This window comes from Xenopus tropicalis, chromosome 2 (genome assembly GCF_000004195.4).
Source record: "Xenopus tropicalis strain Nigerian chromosome 2, UCB_Xtro_10.0, whole genome shotgun sequence".
In the NCBI taxonomy this organism is placed as follows: domain Eukaryota; kingdom Metazoa; phylum Chordata; class Amphibia; order Anura; family Pipidae; genus Xenopus; species Xenopus tropicalis.
The window spans coordinates 68,307,725-68,327,675 of record NC_030678.2 but is presented as its reverse complement, the minus strand read 5'-3'; the positions used below and the strand labels follow the sequence as shown (position 1 = coordinate 68,327,675).

General features: G+C 41.0%; 1 protein-coding gene across 2 annotated transcripts in view; it reads right to left on the bottom strand.

The window, feature by feature from the left end:
* Positions 1-19,951, bottom strand: part of ren (renin) — a 147,137-nt gene that overhangs the window by 19,449 nt on the left and 107,737 nt on the right. For both annotated transcript variants that reach the window (XM_018091525.2, XM_031896850.1), the window contains 3 exons: positions 15,012-15,134; positions 6,676-6,820; positions 5,296-5,394 (listed from right to left, as the gene is read on the bottom strand). In XM_018091525.2, the coding sequence (XP_017947014.2) occupies positions 5,296-5,394; positions 6,676-6,820; positions 15,012-15,134 (367 nt within the window). The remainder of the gene's footprint in view (positions 1-5,295; positions 5,395-6,675; positions 6,821-15,011; positions 15,135-19,951) is intronic.

Genomic DNA, 19,951 nt, shown 5'->3' with positions numbered 1-19,951 from the left:
CCTGCCATTCTGTAAATAAATCGTTACAACTGCTGTCCAACTTCTGTGGTCCCTAGGGAAGGAATTTCTCTAGCATACATAGTGGAGGGCGGCTAATGGAAGCCAGTTTGGACCACTCCCCTTTTTTAAACCGCATCCACTTCAAACCACACCCATGTTATCACAATGGTGGTAGCTCAGCAAAAACCCAAATGCTTGGTCCTCACTGAGAGGATGTCAACCATCATTCATCTGTGAAAGAATTGTGTTGGGTTGAAAACCCCAACATACTGTTCTTCGACTTTGGCTTATTCTTCCGCTTCTTCTTCTTATTCTTAGCACCCCCCATTTTCTAAACGCTACTCCTTCTACAGTTTTAGGGGTACAACACCCAAACTCACCACACTACTTCGCCCTATAGCGGAGCAGGTTGCTTGTGCTTTTCTAAGCGATTGTCTTTTTGCGGCGCCCCTCTGAACACCCCAATTTTCCCATTGACTTTGACAGGGAAGATTTTCAAACTCCTGCCACACTTATAGCTTTAAAGCTGCACCCCCCCAAACTTGAATAACATAATCATGGGGTCACCCCGAATGAAACAGCGACTTTTGCTGGATGACTCCAAAGTGGGAGGGGCCAACAACAGCCAATCAATTTTCACCCATTGACTTTTATGGGGAAATTGAAACTGCTGCCAGTCTTACAGATTTGAGGCTACACTCCCCAAACTTGAATCACATAGTCATGGGGTCAGCCTGAATGAAAATATGATGATTGTTGGATGCCCAAAAGTTGGCGGAGCTGTGAACAGCCAATCAGATTTAACCTATTGACTTGCTGCCATTCTCACAGCAAAAACACCAGGGTGCCCAAACTTTGCAGAGTTAGGCACCAGGTAACTGCGGTTCAAGGTTAGAAAAAGTGGGCAGAGCCACCAACAGCCAATCAGATTTTACCTATTGACTTTTATTGGTTTGATGCTAGAGATCCCAAACTTTGCACAGTCAGTCACTGGGTGATTACGTATTCAAGTTGGGTTTTTTTTACGAGGGCAGAGCCAAAAACAGCCAATCAGATTTTACCTATTGACTTTCAATGGATAAATTCAACCTCCTGCCATTCTCACAGTATTAACCCCAGTGTCCCCAAACTTTTCACAGTTGGTCACTAGGGGACGGCAGGTTTAGTTTTGAAAAAGTGGGTGGAGCCACCAACAGCCAATCAGATTTCACCTATTGAATTTTATTGGTTTGATGCCAGGGTTCCCAAACTTTGTACAGTCAGTCACTGGGTGATTTTGTAGTCAAGGTTAGAAAATGTGGGCGGGGCCGCCAAAAGCCAATCACATTTCTTTAACTGCAGCCATTCTCACATGTTTAATGCCAGGGTCCCCATTGCACAGTTTGTCATTGGGTGACTATCTTCCAAGTCTAGAAAAGTAGGTGGGGCCAACAACAGCCAATCAGATCTTACCTATAGACTTCAGATGTTTAAATTTAAACTTCTGGCATTCTTTAAATATTAATACTAAGGTCCCCAAACTTTGCAGAGCTAGTCACCAGGTAACTGCGGTTCAGAGTTAGAAAAAGTGGGTGGAGCCACCAACAGCCAATCAGATTTTAACTATTGATTTTCAATGGGGAAATTCAACCTGCTGCCATTCTCACAGTATTAACACCAGAGTCACTAGGGGACTAGATTTTTAGGTTTTAAAAAAAGTGGGTGGAGCCACCAACAGCCAATCAAACTTCACCTATTGATTTTTTTTTGTGTTAAATTTAAACTGCTGCCTTTCTCACACTATTTATGCCGGGTTGCCTGCTGTTTGTCACTGGGTGACTTCAACTCAAGGTTAGAAAAAGTGGGCACACCCACAAACCACCAATCACAATTTACCTATTGACTTTTATTGGTTTAAATTTAAACTGCTGCCGTTCCTACAGTCCCTAAATTTTGCAGAGTTAGTCACTGAGTAACTGCAGTTCCAGGTTAGAAAAAGGGGGTGGATCCATCAACCTCCCATCAGATGTCACTCGTTGACTTTCAGTGGGGAAATTTAAATTGTTGCCATTCAGACACTATTAAAACCAGGGTCCCCAAACTTTGCACAGTGGTCTTTACTATATAACTGTGGTCCAAGGTTAGAAAAAGTGGGCAGAGTCAACAACAGATCAGATTTCATTCAGTGACTTCACGTTTTTCAACCCAACATGAAATTTGTTCTCAAACTTCCCTTTCTAGTTATATTATGTCATATTAAGACACACCCTTAAATCCATATACCTCCTCCTCCCCTGTGGATAGCACAGCAACCCCCAACACATAATTACACAGCTTAGGGACCATATAATGGCTATTTCCAAACTCCCAGAACAAACCCCTGCCAGGTTCACCTCCTACAGGCAGTATAGGGCAGGCAGAGTGTGGCACACACAGGCAGTTCTCTACCCTATGCTGCCTGAGTGTGCCATACTCTGCCTGACCTATGCAGCCTATGTACCATACTCTGCCTGCCCTTACATGTGTGTGACATGTACTGCCTGCCCTATGCTGCCTGTGTGTGCCATACTCTGCCTGCCCTATGCTGCATGTGTATGTGTGCCATGCTCTGCCTGCCCTTAGCTGCCTATGTGTGACATACACACAGGCAGCATAGGTCAGGCAGAGTATGACACCCACAGGCAGATAAGGGCAGGCAGAGTATAGTACATAGCCTGCACAGGGCAGACAGAGTATGTCACACACAGGCAGCATAGGGCAGGTAGAGTATGGCACACACACAGCATAGGGCAGGCAGAGTATGGCACACACAGGCAGCATAGTGTAGGCAGTAAATGTCACACAGACAGCATAGGGCAGGCAGAGCATGGCACACATAGGCAGCATAGGGCAGACAGAGCATGGCACACAGCCTATGACTAAGTGCGCTTGTGCACAAAACGCATCAAGCATGATGCTTTAAATGGATCAATAAAACTTCTTTTAAAGAGAATACCCTTGCTGTCCGGTGCTTTGGAGTCTTCTTTGTTATATGATAGGTCAGGCAGTACATATATTGACACAATGCTGGCACTACTCCTACTTAAGGTCTGAGGCATGAACAGGTGAACAGTGTGGGTGATTACAGCCTGAACCTGAGGTGTGAACAATGCAGAGATTAAAAGGTGTGAACAGTACAGGGGATTACATGTTTTTTTTAGTTTGTATTTAGAGTTTTAACATTTAAACAACAGCAGTTTAGAAAAAAAAAAAAGAAAACAAGGAAAAAAGAAGTTTAAGTGAGCCTGGCAAGAAATGTAGACCAATTTTTGTTTAGGTAGCACATCATTAACTCGTTTTTTCCAGAGCGAGGGGGCAGTCGTCGATTTCCAATTTGACAATATGGCTTTTTTTACATAAAGTAGCAATTGCAAGTAACACAACCTTTCATATGCCTATAATCCCAAATTTTCTAGCACCCCTAATAAACATATCCGTGGAGAGTGAATGTTAGGAAACGCCAGTGTTTTATTAATATATTTCAATATCGCTGACCATAGTTGTTAGATGGCTGGACATATCCAAAATACATGGAGAAACGCGCCTACTGCTATGTTACATTTGGGACGTAGGTCTGATGTTTGAGAATATATATTTGCTAGTCTATGGGGTGTTAAGTAAGCACGATTAATAAATTTAATTTGGATAAACCTCTATCTGACTTACAATGTTTTTTTGGGAATCTGGTCAAGAGCCACATTTCATCATTCTGGTCTGGTATATCACTCTGCCATTTAGCCTTAGCCCTAGCCTTAGCTAGGGGGTTTGGGGTGGATTGCGATAGTAGACTATAAAACCACGACGCAGCCTTTCTCAGATTCGGTCTATGCAGGTATTTTTCAAGCGAAGTATCTGTCACCTGTATCGGTCTAATGGGGAACTGGGCATAAAAGGCATGCCGGAGTTGTAAGTAGTGGAAATACATGGCAGAAGGGAGCTCAGATTCCTCTCTCTAGCCCTGAATTGTTTCAATTCCCCATCTTTCACAATATCCTGCAATGTTTTGATGCCTTTACCTGCCCATTGACTAATTTCGGGCATAGAGTCAAAGTGGGCCAATGTCAGATTGCCCCATAGAGGAGTTTGGGGACCCCAAATCTGGGGGGATTTCTGTGTTAGTTGAAGAGATCTTTGAAAGCCTGTAACTACTGTGAGCATTGGAGTGGTGGTGCGGTAGTAGTGTGAGGGGCCTTGGTATGGGAGCTTAGCTAGAGCTTCTAAAGAATGTAGGGCTGAGGCTTCAAGCATGACAGCTGGGTTGTCTGTTGCTGGCGCAAACCACCAGTTTAAAATCTGGCAATGCCAACCCACTTTAAGTTCTGGGCGCCTGTAAGATTTTTATATTGAGGCAGGGGGAGTGCGCCAGCCCGGAGAAACCCCCAAATTATTTTATTAAGGTGGTTGAACCATTGGGCTCTGGGGATTTACATGTTTAAACAATACAGTGGGATTACAGCCTGAATCTGAGATGCGAACCATGCAGGGGTCCAGTTAATCTCAGTACTGATACCATTTAAAGTTTACACAAAGGTAATCCATCAAAGCAGCCAGACAGGTGAGGGGCCACACAGAGGTGGGTCGCGGGCCGCCAGTTGGACAGCACTGGGTTAAGTTATGCATTTCAGTGAGCCTTACATTATATGAAAAATTTGCCCTGAGAAAATTAAGCAAATATACAATATCATAGCTGCTAGATTGCACCAATGCAACTCCATGCATCTAAGTAGACCTCAACAACCATTTTTTTTTTACTATATGGGTTACTTCATTGATAGCAGTATAATATCAGTAAAAAGATTATGGAAAGCTTATGCTACTTACCCAAAACACTGATAAGTGGATAATGATTAGACTGCACCTTGTGAATAGATGGCTACAGACGCACCTCAAGCAATGCTTCCAGGGGCAGGTACAACTTTCAGATTTTTAAAGCGTAAGGGCAGACTCTTGGCCTGCAGCACTAGCCTAAACTGTTTCTATATGATACTGCAATTTACTCTGTCTTTACTAAATCTGAGTACAGTATACTTCAGTTTTTAATTTTTTAATCTTTTAGATTTTTATTAAAAATGTTACATTTTAATATATGTTCGTGAAAGGAACCTTGGCATTGGGTAAACTGAATAAAACTGAATTATTTTTGGGTCTCATTCACAATTAGCTATGATATGGATATATGAATGCTGGGAAAATATTCCTAATGGTTGTCTGGATTTCATAATAGTTTTCTTGAATACATTGTGGCACCAACTTTCTGGCTAAAGAGTGATTACATACCTGCAGAATATATGCAGGTCCCTTCAGCGTATACTCATTCCCACCCATGTGGAAGGAGACGTCAGGAAGCTGAGAAATTTTATCACAGTCCACAGTGTACTGATAAAGAGAAGAACATGTAAACTTGAATGTAAGGGCTTTCTATCATGATTTTTATGGTTAATTTTTAATATCAAATGACATCACAAATACAATTTTAAACGGTAGAATTAAGTATTTTTTTTTTAAGTCTTAATAATGGTGTGTAAGCAGCCATCTCAGTTTATTATGTATTTTGTGCTTTTAGAAACGGCCAGCACAGCACAATGCAAGTCCTTTTAAGGTGAAGACACATTATGGTTGATTCACTAAAGGTCGATAAGCGGTATTGCATGCTTTTTTGCGTTACAATTGACGCGAAAAACCCCCGCGTGATTTGCTAAAGTATTATCTATTTCTGCATTGTCTATTTCTGTAGCCATGACAAGTAGCTGCTACTAATAGATCCATGTGTCTTCACCCATGGGGCGAAGACATGCGTGTGATTAGTAGCCGCGACTTTTAAAAAGTCAGTCACTAATCACAGCGACACAAGTCACTGAAACTAATCACATGCCCTTTGCGCTGCACGGATTAGTCACTGCAACTGCTACTAATCGATGCGTGTGTCTTTGCCCTTAGGAATCCGTTGCCTTCTCTCTTCAATCCTTATCTTCCAGTCCTGAAGGACTTTTTCTCCTGCTTGGGTGCTATTATCATATCTACCTCTATCATTTTGATCTATGCATGCTGATGTAAGCTAAAACCAGACCCAGATTTGTTACTCCAGTGTCCCAAGGCCAGGCCACAAATGCACATATGGCTTGGTGGCATGCCATCCCTAAAATTAGGGGAGAATCAGTTGTTTTCCATGTTTGGGGTTAGGTCATTGAAAGCAAACAATAAATCTATAGTTTACAATTACTTTCTTTACAAATCTGTAAATATTGTGGTTAAGAGTCTGGGGCTTTTTTCTTTTTTCAGCCCCATTGCACAAAGCAAGGTCAATACAGAATGGTCTTGCTGAATTGAGCTGGAAGAACTTGCCTTGCGCAATGCCCTGATGTCAATGGAACTGAAAACCTGAAGAAAATATTGAAACGCTGGCACCAGGTACTCTGGATGACCACTCCAACTATGATTCAGATAACTTTACACTGCCTTATTCCATTAGGGTTAGCTTTGGTAATACTGTATGAACACACATAGTTATTTTGCATTTTTTGAAATGAGGTATAAAATAGTAATATATAAAAATAATACATTATAGTAACAGACTTGCTTGGTCTTTGGTGAGTTTTAAATAATTATTACAATACAATTTAGTGGTTGTACTATCTCTCTTTTCCAGTTTCAAATTACCTCTCCCTCTGCCAATTCAGTAGCGCCAATGGCCTTCATGAGGACAGAAACTGAACTAGCTGGACCAGTGATGTAAGCTGCTCCTGTGTCAATTGCTACTGAGCAACCATCTTTACAAAATAAGATCTCTGCCCCAATGGACACCCTATCAATGAAAAAACATTAAAACAAAACAATTTTCAATCAGGTGATTACAATATTGATTTGCCAGTTCTGGGGAAGGTTAAAGAGATAATAGTTAAGATGTTGAAACAGGCTAACCCTTTACCTATCAACAATGTAGATTCTACATTGCCCGCAAAGTAATTGCCTGCCTAATATCTACATTTCTAGTTTTTTGCATAATAATAACACATTTCTATACAATGTTACTGTATAATAACTAAAGTACTTAAAATGTTTGTGGTCCTAGTATCCATTGCTCTCAGTCTTTAATGTACTATGGGTGCCAGTACTGTTTGCCTTTCTTTGTATAATATGCCTGCAATGCCAAAACCTTTCACTTTATAATGGTTTTGAGCTGACTGTGCCCACTACCTCCTCCACCATTGACTCATTTGCACCCCTTTAGCCTAAGCATACTCGGGCTCAAAACCCACGCCCTCTGCCTGAATTTACAAACCAATTTTTTATGCTTCTGTGCGAGGTCTGTGGAACATATGTGGAGCAAATCCTGTACGCAAGCAAAGTTTATCCATTATAAATTCCTATTGGCCTGCCTCAACTCTCAGCTTGAAAAAGGAACTAAAATGTTCTGAAAGCTTGATATGGTTATCTTAGTTAGCCAATAAAGGTATCCCCTTTGTACCACTTTTGTTATTTTTTATTTCAAAGGGGTTATCCTGTAACCTCTCTAACTGATTCTTCACTGTCTCCTATGCAAACAAAACCTCATCTCCAGTTCTGCTTAATGTGGGGGTACCCCAAGGTTTTGTACTTGGGCCGTTGTTGGTCTCCCTCTATACACTGTCTTTTGGAGATCTTATCTATTCATTTGGCTTTAAATATCATCCGTTTGCTGATGATATCCAAATTTATTTTTACACCCCTTCATTAACAGTTGAAACTGAGACTCATATCTCTAACTACCTCTTAGCTATCTCCAACTGGATGAACCAACGCCACCTCAAACTGAACCTAACAAAAACTAAACTAATGATCTTTCCGCCTAAGCCTGGTTCTATCCACCCCTTTACTATTTCTAGCAATGGCATGCTCATCAACCCTGTTGATTCAGCACGTTCTTTGGGGGTGATCTTTGACTCATCTCTATCCTTCCCTGACCATATTAACACCACTCTCAAAACCTGACATTTTTTATTACGCAATATTGCAAAATCAGTCCCTTTCTTTCTGCTGCAACAGCTAGGCTGCTCATGCATGCTCTCATCCTATCCTGACTTGACTACTGTAACCTGCTACTAACCAGTCCCCCTAACTCCCATCTCTCCCCTCTACAGTTTGTAGTAAATACTGCTGTCAGAATTCTCCTCCTCTCATCCAAGAGAGTTCAGGCCCTTCCCTTCTAAAGTCCTTTTTGTGGCTTCCCATTAAACAAACTTAGCCTTCAAAGCTCTCCTCACTACAGCTCTTCTTGTGTTTCCATATGTTCTTGGCCGACTCCTCTGTTCCCCACAGAGCAACTGCTTGGTTGCGCCCCCCCACTACTACTGCTGTTTACATTTGGAATGCCCTCCGGAGAGAATCCTCCCTCAGTCTTTTTAAAACTAAACTTAAAGACTACCTCTTGGAGCACTTGCACAGCACCCGATCTGGGAACTAGCACTTATATTGCAGTGTCACCCACTGCACTTATATTTGCCTAGTTGTGTCTCTAAGTCCCATCTAGATTGTAAGCTCTCCAGGGCAGGGACCTCCATCCTCTTGTGTCTTTGACTCATAACTTATTGTAACTGTATCTTACAGTTTTGTAATTTGTATTTATCTATTATTATTGCAGGGGATCAGAGAACCCTGTCCCCTGTTTCTCAGTCTGTGATCTCATCCAGCCTAGCTACAGCCTGGGGAGGGATCCGGTTGGCTGGCTGCCCCAGTGCACGTCTGGGAGAGGGGTGCCTACGTTTTGGAGCCAAAAATCTAGGGGCGAGCCCAGCAGTTTATAAAGGGAGCCCCTGCTGTTGTTTGCCAGTGCAGAGGGAGACCCAGAGTGAGCAGTCAGCACAAACTGTGTGAGTTCAGACTTGAAAGCATAAAAGTCTGCTGGACTGCCAGGGAGTATAAAGTCCTCTGTTGAACTCTCAGATTGTGTCCCCTGAGTGAACAGGTATTGCCCGGTTACCTGCTACGTGGGAGCAGCCACCCTTTTCAACGGGGAAGGTACTCTGGGGCAGGTAGTGCTACCTGGGGGAATTTAAGAGCTCTTTGGGAAGGGACTGAACTGATTAAAGGGTTGGGGGTCTATCCGGATCAAAGTTGGGGCTGGGCAAGTACAGAGACTGTGCCAGCCGTGGATAGCCCACACAAGTTCCTCAGGACAGGATTATCAGTCATCCCTAAAGCTGTTCTACTTTCTGTTTCAAAAGTTATATAAACTTTAATACTGCTGCAAACCGTGTGTGATTATTTCCTAGTGGAAATCCCCTAGAGGTGTGTTCCTCAGTGTCCACTAGGTGGAGGCACTGCGCTGTTCCTAGTTCCCAGTATCAATATTACTCTGAGAACACATATCTCCTGACAATACAGCCCAATTTTAAGTGAATGTGCCAAGAAAGGGTTACATTATCTTACTAAACCCTGTTTGTAATAATCTATTCTATTGTACAGCGTTGCGTACAAAAGTAGCACTTCATAAATAAAGATATACATACGCTGCTTCTCACTATATAATCTGATTGGGGAACAGGACCAGCTGATTTTATTGTCTTTACCATTATTTTCACAGTTTTTGTCTTGGAGATAACATTGACAGTGTACACCATGTGTCTGTATGTCAGTGAGGTCCACTAGAACATACTATGTAAAAAATGGGTCCTAACCAGGGTCGGACTGGGGGCGGCCCAGTCCAGACCCTAGTCCTAACACCTGTGGATATTGTATGTGCTTATGCGGCACTTCTTGCTTGTCTTCACTCTACCATGCACCACTGAAAACAATTGTCACTCCTTTGATCCAAAAGACACATTCATTTGGGCTAATTTCTTTAGGACTCTGATGTATAGATTCCATGTTCTATCAGTTTATTTTTTTTCAACCCTCAGTGGTTAAAAAACGTAGGAACTGATGCAGAGTTTGTCCCTGGTCTAAAAACACAACTGGTCTAAAGTCTGCTGCACTTACAATACAATTTGATGTTATTACTGGTTATTAGGAATAAATATTGCTCAAAGCATTTATTTCAAAGCAAATATAGCAAATATTTCAAGGACTTCCTACCCCCTTCATCAGTGGTTCAACACATAATCCTTAACCATGTGTTCTTTCAATCGAATACAAATCTCCATGGACTTTTTGTCCATTCACAGTTCATATGTACAGCTGAGCAATTTACCACCCCTTGTGACATCCCATTTCCATATAACACTTCTCAAAAAAAATGTATACATAATATGCATAATTGAAATCATAAGACATTGAAGGAAACCCTTAGGTCTATTCTCACAAGAACCAGTGGTACTCTGAATGATCATTCAAGCTACTTAATACAACAGTGTTAATCCTAGACAGCTAGCTAGCCACATGTTGCAACACAATTAATTCTCTATTCCCACCTCTCCTTGGTTTATGGATATTTTTTAGTAATCATAAATGGAAATGTCTCTGTGGATTGGGATGGATTGGGATATATTGGCAACACTATTCAGGTCGGTAAAGACAGGATAGTAAAACATTAGTCTTATGTTGTTACGTGTAAGAACACATCAGCTGCAGAATACAAGAACCCCACAATTTCAAATACATAGTAAGTTAGGCAGGTTGAACTTGATGGATGTGTCCTTTTTTTAACCTAACAGCTAGTTGATCCAGAGAAAGGCAAAAACACCAATCTAAAGCTCTCTATTTTGCTGCAGAGGGGGAAAATATCCCTTCCTAACTCCAAGATGGCAATCAGAGTAGTCCCTGGATCAACTTGTACTAAAAGCTATCACCCATAACCCTGTATTTCCTCACTTGCTAAAAAGCCATCCAACCCCTTCTTGAAGCTATCTAATGAATTAGCCAGTACAACTGATTCAGGGAGGTAATTCCACATCATTACAGCTCTCACATTAAAAAATCTTTTCTGAATATTTAGACAGAACCTCCGTTCTTCTAATAAAAATGCTTGCCCTTGTGTCAGTTGGAAGGACCTACTGTTAAACAAAGCATTAGGAATTATTATATGATCCCTATATATATATATATATATATATATATATATATATATATATATATATATATATACTGTATATGTGTGTATATATATATATATATATATATATATATACATAGTTATCATATCACCTCTTCTCCAGTGTAAACCACCCTAACTTAGTCAGTCTTTCTTCATAACAGAGACTTTCCATACCCTTTACCAGCTTAGTTGCCCTTCTCTGTACCCTCTCTAACCCAATGTCCCTTTTGAGCACTGAAGACCACAACTGAATGGCATATTCTAGATCAGGGGTCTCAAACTCTCGGCCCGCGGGCCATTTGCGGCCCTCGGTACAATATTTTGTGGCCCGCACCAACGCCTTCTCAAAAGCAATGAATGGATCGCGATTTTTATTGCGATTCAAGGGATAATGCAAGGCGCCGGGGGCGGGAGCTGCTGATTGCGGAAATGACGTTATGCCATCATAACAGTTATTATGGGAAGACGTTCTGTGTGCACAATTAGCTGCTAAGGAGCAAATTGTGCACACAGAGCGTCTTCCCATAATAACTGTTATGATGGCATAACGTCATTTCCGCAATCAGCAGCTCCCGCCCGCCGTGCCTTGCATTATCCCTTGAAAGCCAATTTTTTGTGAAATCCCTTATGCGGCCCAGCCTCATCCTGACTTTGCCTCCTGCGGCCCCCAGGTAAATTGAGTTTGAGCCCCCTGTTCTAGATGGGGCCATACCAGCGCTCTGCAAAGTGGAAGAATAACCCCCTCCTATTACAGCTCAAAACCTTGTTTGCCCTGCAACTACTGACTGGCATTGCTTGCCACAGCCAAGTGGTTTTACCTACACGGACACTAAGGTCTTTCTCCATTATGGATTTGCCAAGAGCAGATCCATTAAGGGTATAAGTGTATATGTATAAGTGTATATGTATAAGTATAAGCATATTTTTACATCCCAGGTGCATGACCTTACATTTATTCACATGAAATCTTATCTGTCACTTAGCCACTCAGATTGTTAGTTTGTTCAGATCCTGCTCTAATGCTGCCACATCCTGGATAGAATTGATTTGGCTGCAGAGTTGTGTGTCATCTGCAAACACTAATACCCTCCTCTAAGTCATTAATGAATAAAAGTGAACCCAGAACCCTGAGGTACCCCACTGAAAACCTTACCCCAAATAGAGAATGTACCATTAAAAACCACCCTCTGTACCCGATCCTGTAGCAAGTTTCCTATCTATGTGCAAACAACTTCACTAAAACCAGTAGACCTTAGTTTAGAAAGCAGTCCTTTGTGGGGCATGGTATCAAATGCTTTGGCAAAATCCAAATAGATCACATATACTGCATCCCCACTGTCCAGCTTCTTACTGACCTCATCATAAAAAGCAATTAAATTTGTCTGACCTGTCCTTCATAAAGCCATGCTGATTGCTGCTCATAATGGCATTCTCCAGAACATAATTTTAAATGTGATCCCTCAACAAGCCTTCAAATAATTTGTCCACCATGCATGTAAAACTTACTGGCCTATAATTGCCAGGCTGAGATCGTAATCCCTTTTTAAATATAGGAATGACATTAGCTTTCCTCCAATCCTTACTATACCAGATAAAAAGAGTCTCGGAATATCAGAAACAGATGCCATTGTAAAACTGAACCTAGCTCTCTCAGTACCCAAAGGGGTATTCATCCAATTTTGAGTAAAACTTTATGCATCATATCCTGCGTCAACCACCGACTAGAATGAGCTGAGCCAACATTGCAGCTATTGGGTGGGTCTTGGCACTCTGGCTCTTTAGTATACACTAAAGAAAATAACTGGTTTAACACATTTGCCTTTTCTGTATCCATTGTAACCATGTTGTTACAATAATTCAATGGGGCCACACTCAACCTGCTTCTTTTTACTATTAATATACTTTAACTTTTCGGGGTTAGTTTTAGCCTCTGTTGCAATGTGCTCTTCATTTTCTATCTTTGCATTCCAGATTGCTGTTTTACAACACTTGTTATAGTGTTTATATTTATTAAAAGCAGGTCCCCTCTGACTTATATTTCTTCCTTTTTCCCTATCTACTTCTTTACCTCTGAATAGTGATGAGCGAATCTGTCCCGTTTCGCTTCGCCATACAATTCGCAAAACGGCAAGAAAATTTGCAAAACGGAGAAAAATTCACGAAGAAAAATGTTTCCACAGCGAATTTTCCAAATGCAGAAATTCGCTGCGAATCCATGCCTGGCGAAAACATTCGCTCATCACTACCTCTGAATTAAGCCACACATTGTGATTCTTAACACTACTACATTTACTACTTAATGGAATTATCATTTTAAAAGACAACCATTTCTGTTCTGTGTTTTTTGCAAAAAACATAATACCCCTACCATTAATTTGGTGTGCTCAACCCATAAGGCTTCAGCCCCCTCATTTACCATCATCAACTTCCTACTTTATATTTGCTTTTAATTTGATGTTATATTTGCTCCTCTATTCCTCTGTCCCTCCAAAAAAGTATACAGTAATAGTTGAACATTTTCCTAGATAACGGGGACAGAGAAAAAAAATATTTGCAACATGGGCTAGGTGTATTTTTAGACTTCATACTGTTACACCAAATGGCTTGAATAAGCATATTGAGTGCCGCTGTTTTTTGTAAGTATAGTCTACTTAAGATTTACTTCTAAACTGAGGCTTTTCTTAAACTTGATTTTTTTTTAGTCTTACTATCATAAACGGCTGGGGTTCTCGAGTTTAGTGAGTATTGGCCTCTAATCTTCTCTCATAGTTTATGGTTAATAAAGTATTCTGCTAACGCCTCAGGACAAGATTTAACAATCTATCTACACCTCAGGGAAAAAGGACACTCTTGAGGATAGTAACATGTATATTTTGGACCGAAAGGACACATGGTTTGAAAGAGGTGTGAAAGACAGAGGAGGGGGCCTGCGACACCGCTTGTCATCAACATACAATGCTGCTTTGACATCCTTACACTGGCAGTTTTACAACAGTTCACACTTACAGTCATGTACTTTGAAGGATTAACACCTGCATCAATGAGAATCATAGTACCATTGTGACTGGATCATACCTTCTTTCACCTGTCAGTTTCAGTCAACACCTAACTGAATAAGTTCAATGGAACCAATACAATTGAATGAAAGTTGATACCATAACAGTGATAAGTGACTGTACTACCCTCATGGATTTAAATGCTGGGGAATTCTCTACCAGTCATTTGAACTTAAGAAGCTACTCGGATGAGTGGAGAAATGTTTTCAAGGAAAAAACTCAGATATTATTTAGACTTAATTCTACTAGGTACTGTATATCATGACCTAAATAAATGAGAATCTTCATAGACATTTATAAAGTATTGTTATATTATCACTGTTATGGTATCAACTTTCATTTAAAGCTCGATTTTTTTAAAAAATAGTGAGGCACATTACCATGCAGTGTCACTTCTGTATATTATGTTTACATCTTTCAAAATTATTATATGGAAATGGAATTTCACAAAGGATGATAAATTGTACAGGACCCACAGCCCCTAACTGTAACAATGAGCTGTGAATGGACAAAAAGTCCAGGGTGTGTCATATTGGATTGAAAGAACAAGTATGGTTTATTGTGTTGGCTGGCAAATCTGTGCTCTCCTAATTCAATTCTGGATTTCCCTCTAAACCCTTTTTGAGTTTTCATGTGATAACGGATGAGATATGTTGTTTTCATTATATCTATATCATATATCTAGCACAAAATAGGACAATTACTGTGCTGGTTGAACAGATTCATAATAGATGTAAAATTAAAAATTCACTTAAACATTACAGTTCCTGATTGTAAACATGATAGTTAATTCTAGCAACATATGCATGTAACAGACCTGTAAAGAAGGCACATTTACAGTCAAAAAGAATCAAGTACCCTTTGTAAAGTAATGCACTGTTCAGGTTTGCAGGAGTACTGCATTGCTGTTACCATATCACATATCATACCCCTTCATTCTGATGTGCCAATATCCTTCCTTCTCTAAGTTGAGATACTGGAAGCTCCCCGTGTAGTAAGAAGGGTCTGAACCTCCTAAAATAATTTCACCTCCTGGTTTTAGGTGAGAATCCCTGTTTAAAGAAGCAATAAAGACTGTAAGTACTAGCCTTAGTGATGCTAAGGCAAAATACCAATTCAGTTTAAAAGTGGAATAAAGTCGAGTACAGTATGCAAGTGAATATCTGACTTATACTATGTTAATAAATAGACAAAAGTATTTAAAACATGGTAAAAGACACTTTGGTTTCAGTATTTAAATTTTAAAAACTTTGCAGAAATGGGATAGGGGCACAGAATATTTTTGGAAAACATGGATCGAATTTATGTTTATTTGTGACATGTACATGTTTTATATTGGGGTTATTCTGCCCCGAAACGTTGCACCTCCGCAATAAAACTTTTTAAAGGGCTTGTTCCCTAGTTTACAGCTCTGAGTGCCATTTGCTTTTGTTGCCAAGTTGGATTTGGGAGGGTGCCGATCCCTCCAGCAGTGTGCACCGGGCGTTCAATTATTTTGGAGAGCCAGGGTGCGGAAAGGGTCTCTGTTGTGCTCATGTTTTATATTGCACCAACAGTGTAAACAATATCAAAACATTACACAAATAGTATAATTTGCTCTGGTGAGGTTATATATGACAGATTTATTATTGCTTCCCTCCCTGAACAGTTTCCTGTGTAATTTATGTTAAAACTTGAAACATTTTTGACACAAACTTCTCCATACTAGTTACTAAAAAAGTGACCTATTAGCATATTCATTAAAATGGCCTACAATTGTTACGCATTTTAATTACTGTATATACTCGAGTATAAGCTGAGTTTTATAGCACTCAAAATGTGCTAAAAAAGGAACCCTCGGCTTATACTCGAGGCAAGTAGTAAATTAATCATACCTTGCATTTGGCGGGCATCCATTTTGTGCGCACGCATGCGAGACGGATGGCCGGTTGAAAGGGAATATGGCGCGCCAAATGCAAGGTGCTGATCTTGGGGGAGAAGCATTCAGAAATAGTTATGGAATTAAGATTTTCATTACTTTCCTCCCTCAAACCACGTCATGCGTGACGGATGGCCGGTTTGAAAGGGAATACGGCGCGACAAATGCAAGGTATGATTTAGGGATGAGTATGATTAAGGTATGATTAAGGATGAGTAAATGATTACTACTTGCCAAAGCCTTTTCATATATTGCTTTACTTCATAGTGCCATTATGATAATTACATTATCATAATCACTTCCACTTAGCCCTGCAGGAGACACTGAGGCACTTAAAATGGGTCTCTCTCTTTCTCAAGCAAGCACTCCGAGCAGAGGAACAATGTACCCCAATTATGTCTGAACAAGCAAATTACAGAAATGCACAGTTCCTGTTAGCATACAATTACACAGACAGCAGCGGCAGCAGGTTGACATGTGATATTTTAGGGATAGTGAAATATAAAACACTTGTCATCCATGCAAGTTAGCTTGACAGAAAGAATATTTATTTGTGTCAGATTGACTATCTTCTCTAACTCAAGCCAAGTGAGGAGATCCCAGCCAGGCAGCAAGTGGAACAAGTCAATCACATGCAATTGTCAATTTAACTCATGCACGCACGACGGATGGCCGGTTGGATAGGTAATACGGCGCTGCCCTTACTACTCGGACACAAGCTAGTGTGCAGGTGTGTTAAAAGAAATGGATGCCTAGGCTTATACTTGAGTCAATAAGTTTTTTTCCAGTTTTCTTAGGTAACATTAGGTACCTCGGCTTATATTCGGATCGTCTTATACTCGAGTATATACGGTACATATATTTACAATGCGCCCCCTAAATCTTTGCTTAAGTGTGCATTCAGTCTGTCTTACATACTGTATACCACAAACAATAAATAATAGACAGAGAAAGAGACCATCTAGTGTCTATATCTCACTATTAAGGTTGATTAATGAACAACAAATTTAACAGAGTAACATGTCAAAAGTCAACATTATCATCAGGTATATTACAAATTTTGATTTACAGTTATGTATGGTTTTCTTTTATATGTCTTATATATCATTAGTATTTATAGTTGCAAGTGATACATCATGAGGTGGTGTTCAGAATGGTCTCATATCCACTTTATGCTCCAACCATCAGTGTCTTGCCCTAATTTGTGGAAATATATGCTGTAATGAATGTGACTGTTGAGGCTGATTACTTCTGTAAGATAATCTTAAATTTATCAAGTAGGGCGGTATGACCTTCTTGCCTGTGTGGAGGTTGTGTAGGATCATGTTGGGAGTTGGCCATAAGTCAGGAGTCATCTTCAAAAGCCATCGGTTCGGGATACCGGCCCTGAGGCCGACTATGCAAGGCCGCAACACATAGCAATTTCTCACCCACTCGAAGCCACTGCATGGTAATAAATAAAACAGTCTAGACCATGCAGTAAGAAGCAATCTCTTAGATCATGCTTTACTAGCAGCATCACCTCCTTTTGCATTTCCCTTGTCCCTCCAAAACAAAGTATAGCCTGCTACATTTACTGCCTAGTCATGCAACTCATTCAGCCATATTTTTGCAATGCTAATTACGTCATTTTTCTCCTCCAGTACCAGTACCGCCACCTCTTCCATTTTACCGGTCAGGCTTCTCACATTTGCAAAAGGGAAGATTGTTTCATACTTACCATGATCTTCCTTTAATAGACAAATTCCATGTCAAAACTCACCAGGATAGTGCCTCCTTCTGCTCCAGAAGGACCCTCCACAAAGCTATAAATGACCCACCACACCTACCTAAAACCATCTTTGTAACAAGCTTCTAAACTATTGGAAAAAGGTTGGGCTGTACTAACATGGAGTTTGTCTAGGAAAGGAAAATCACAGTAAGTATGAAACATCTTCCCTTTTCCCTAGACTCTTTCCCAATGGAAAGTTAATAGGCTCTAACAGGAACCTAAAATAAGAAATGCGATAAGACTGAAAAGAGCCCACATTCATGCAACTTCTATAAGTGAATATAAAGACTCCAGGTAGAAGCCCCAGTATAAGAAAGTCCACCAGAATAATCCTACAGTATAGACTCTGTAGTAGAGAATGAGAGAGATGCTAGCAAGCTGCAAGAATGAGGAAAACAGAGCAACATATTGTCAAAGGTGACATCCTGAAATGTGAGTACAATATACAATACAACATAACAGCTTGACACTTGAAGAAGTGATAAATCAAGAAACCCCTGCACATGGTGATATCAAAGTAGTGTGAAATACTTACTCCCCTACTCACCAGCATTCAGAAAAGATAAGGACAGTGGAAACCAGAGCAACTACCTGGAAACAGAATCATTACCGGATGGTAGGACATAGCAACATTGTGAGAAATGTATACCTGGGTACCAATAAGGTTTACAGGCGCCAAACATAAGGAAACCCAAGTAATGACCAAAAGGAAATCACAAGCCATGGAGACAGGCTCTAACCTTGAGCAGATGCTCAGAATTACAGTGGCTTGCAAAAGTATTCGGCCCCCTTAAACTTTTCCACATTTTGTCACATTACAGCCACAAACATGAATCAATTTTATTGGAATTCCATGTGAAAGACCAATACAAAGTGGTGTACACGTGAGAAGTGGAACAAAAATCATACATGATTCCAAACATTTTTTACAAATAAATAACTGCAAAGTGGGGTGTGCGTAATTATTCAGCCCCCTTTGGTCTGAGTGCAGTCAGTTGCCCATAGACATTGCCTGATGAGTGCTAATGACTAAATAGAGTGCACCTGTGTGTAATCTAATGTCAGTACAAATACAGCTGCTCTGTGACGGCCTCAGAGGTTGTCTAAGAGAATATTGGGAGCGACAACACCTGAAGTCCAAAGAACACACCAGACAGGTCAGGGATAAAGTTATTGAGAAATTTAAAGCAGGCTTAGGCTACAAAAAGATTTCCAAAGCCTTGAACATCCCACGGAGCACTGTTCAAGCAATCATTCAGAAATGGAAGGAGTATGGCACAACTGTAAACTTACCAAGACAAGGCCGTCCACCTAAACTCACAGGCCAAACAAGGAGAGCGCTGATCAGAAATGCAGCCAAGAGGCCCATGGTGACTCTGGACGAGCTGCAGAGATCTACAGCTCAGGTGGGGGAATCTGTCCATAGGACAACTATTAGTCGTGTACTGCACAAAGTTGGCCTTTATGGAAGATTGGCAAGAAGAAAGCCATTGTTAACAGAAAACCATAAGAAGTCCCGTTTGCAGTTTGCCACAAGCCATGTGGGGGACACATGTGGAAGAAGGTGCTCTGGTCAGATGAGACCAAAATGGAACTTTTTGGCCAAAATGCAAAACGCTATTGTCACGGAGACATCACTGCGAGACACGCCTGTAGTTACCTTAGTGCATGTGGGGCCCTCCTGTCGGTCCCTAGTCCCCCATTTCCTGGGCCTGAACTCGGACACTGTTTGGCAGCCTTCCACCCAGTCTATGCCCACTACTTGGTCTGTACTGACTTGCTCAGTCCCAGACCGACATAAACTACTGGGTTCTACCCACATACCATGCACCTCTGGGCACACCCCCTGGTTAGTAGCTGCCTTAGGGGCAACCAGTACCATCAGCAATCCTTCCTGGACTCTGACTACCAGCCCCTCTCCCAGCACTGGTTCTGGCACTGGAGCTCTACCTGGCTCCCAGCTACCATCCTTGACCCCAGTCTGAGTGGCACTACCTACTGGGACTCTACTCTGAGTCCTAACCACCTGTCCCCCACACTCCTGCACTGACTCCTGAGATTGGCCTATCTGCTGACCCCCACTCAAGACCTCAGGCAGTTTGGGTACAAGATCAGGGATCCCACCTTGTTTATCCCTTACTGCAGGTAACCTACCTCTCTGCACCAGGGGGACTCCTAGG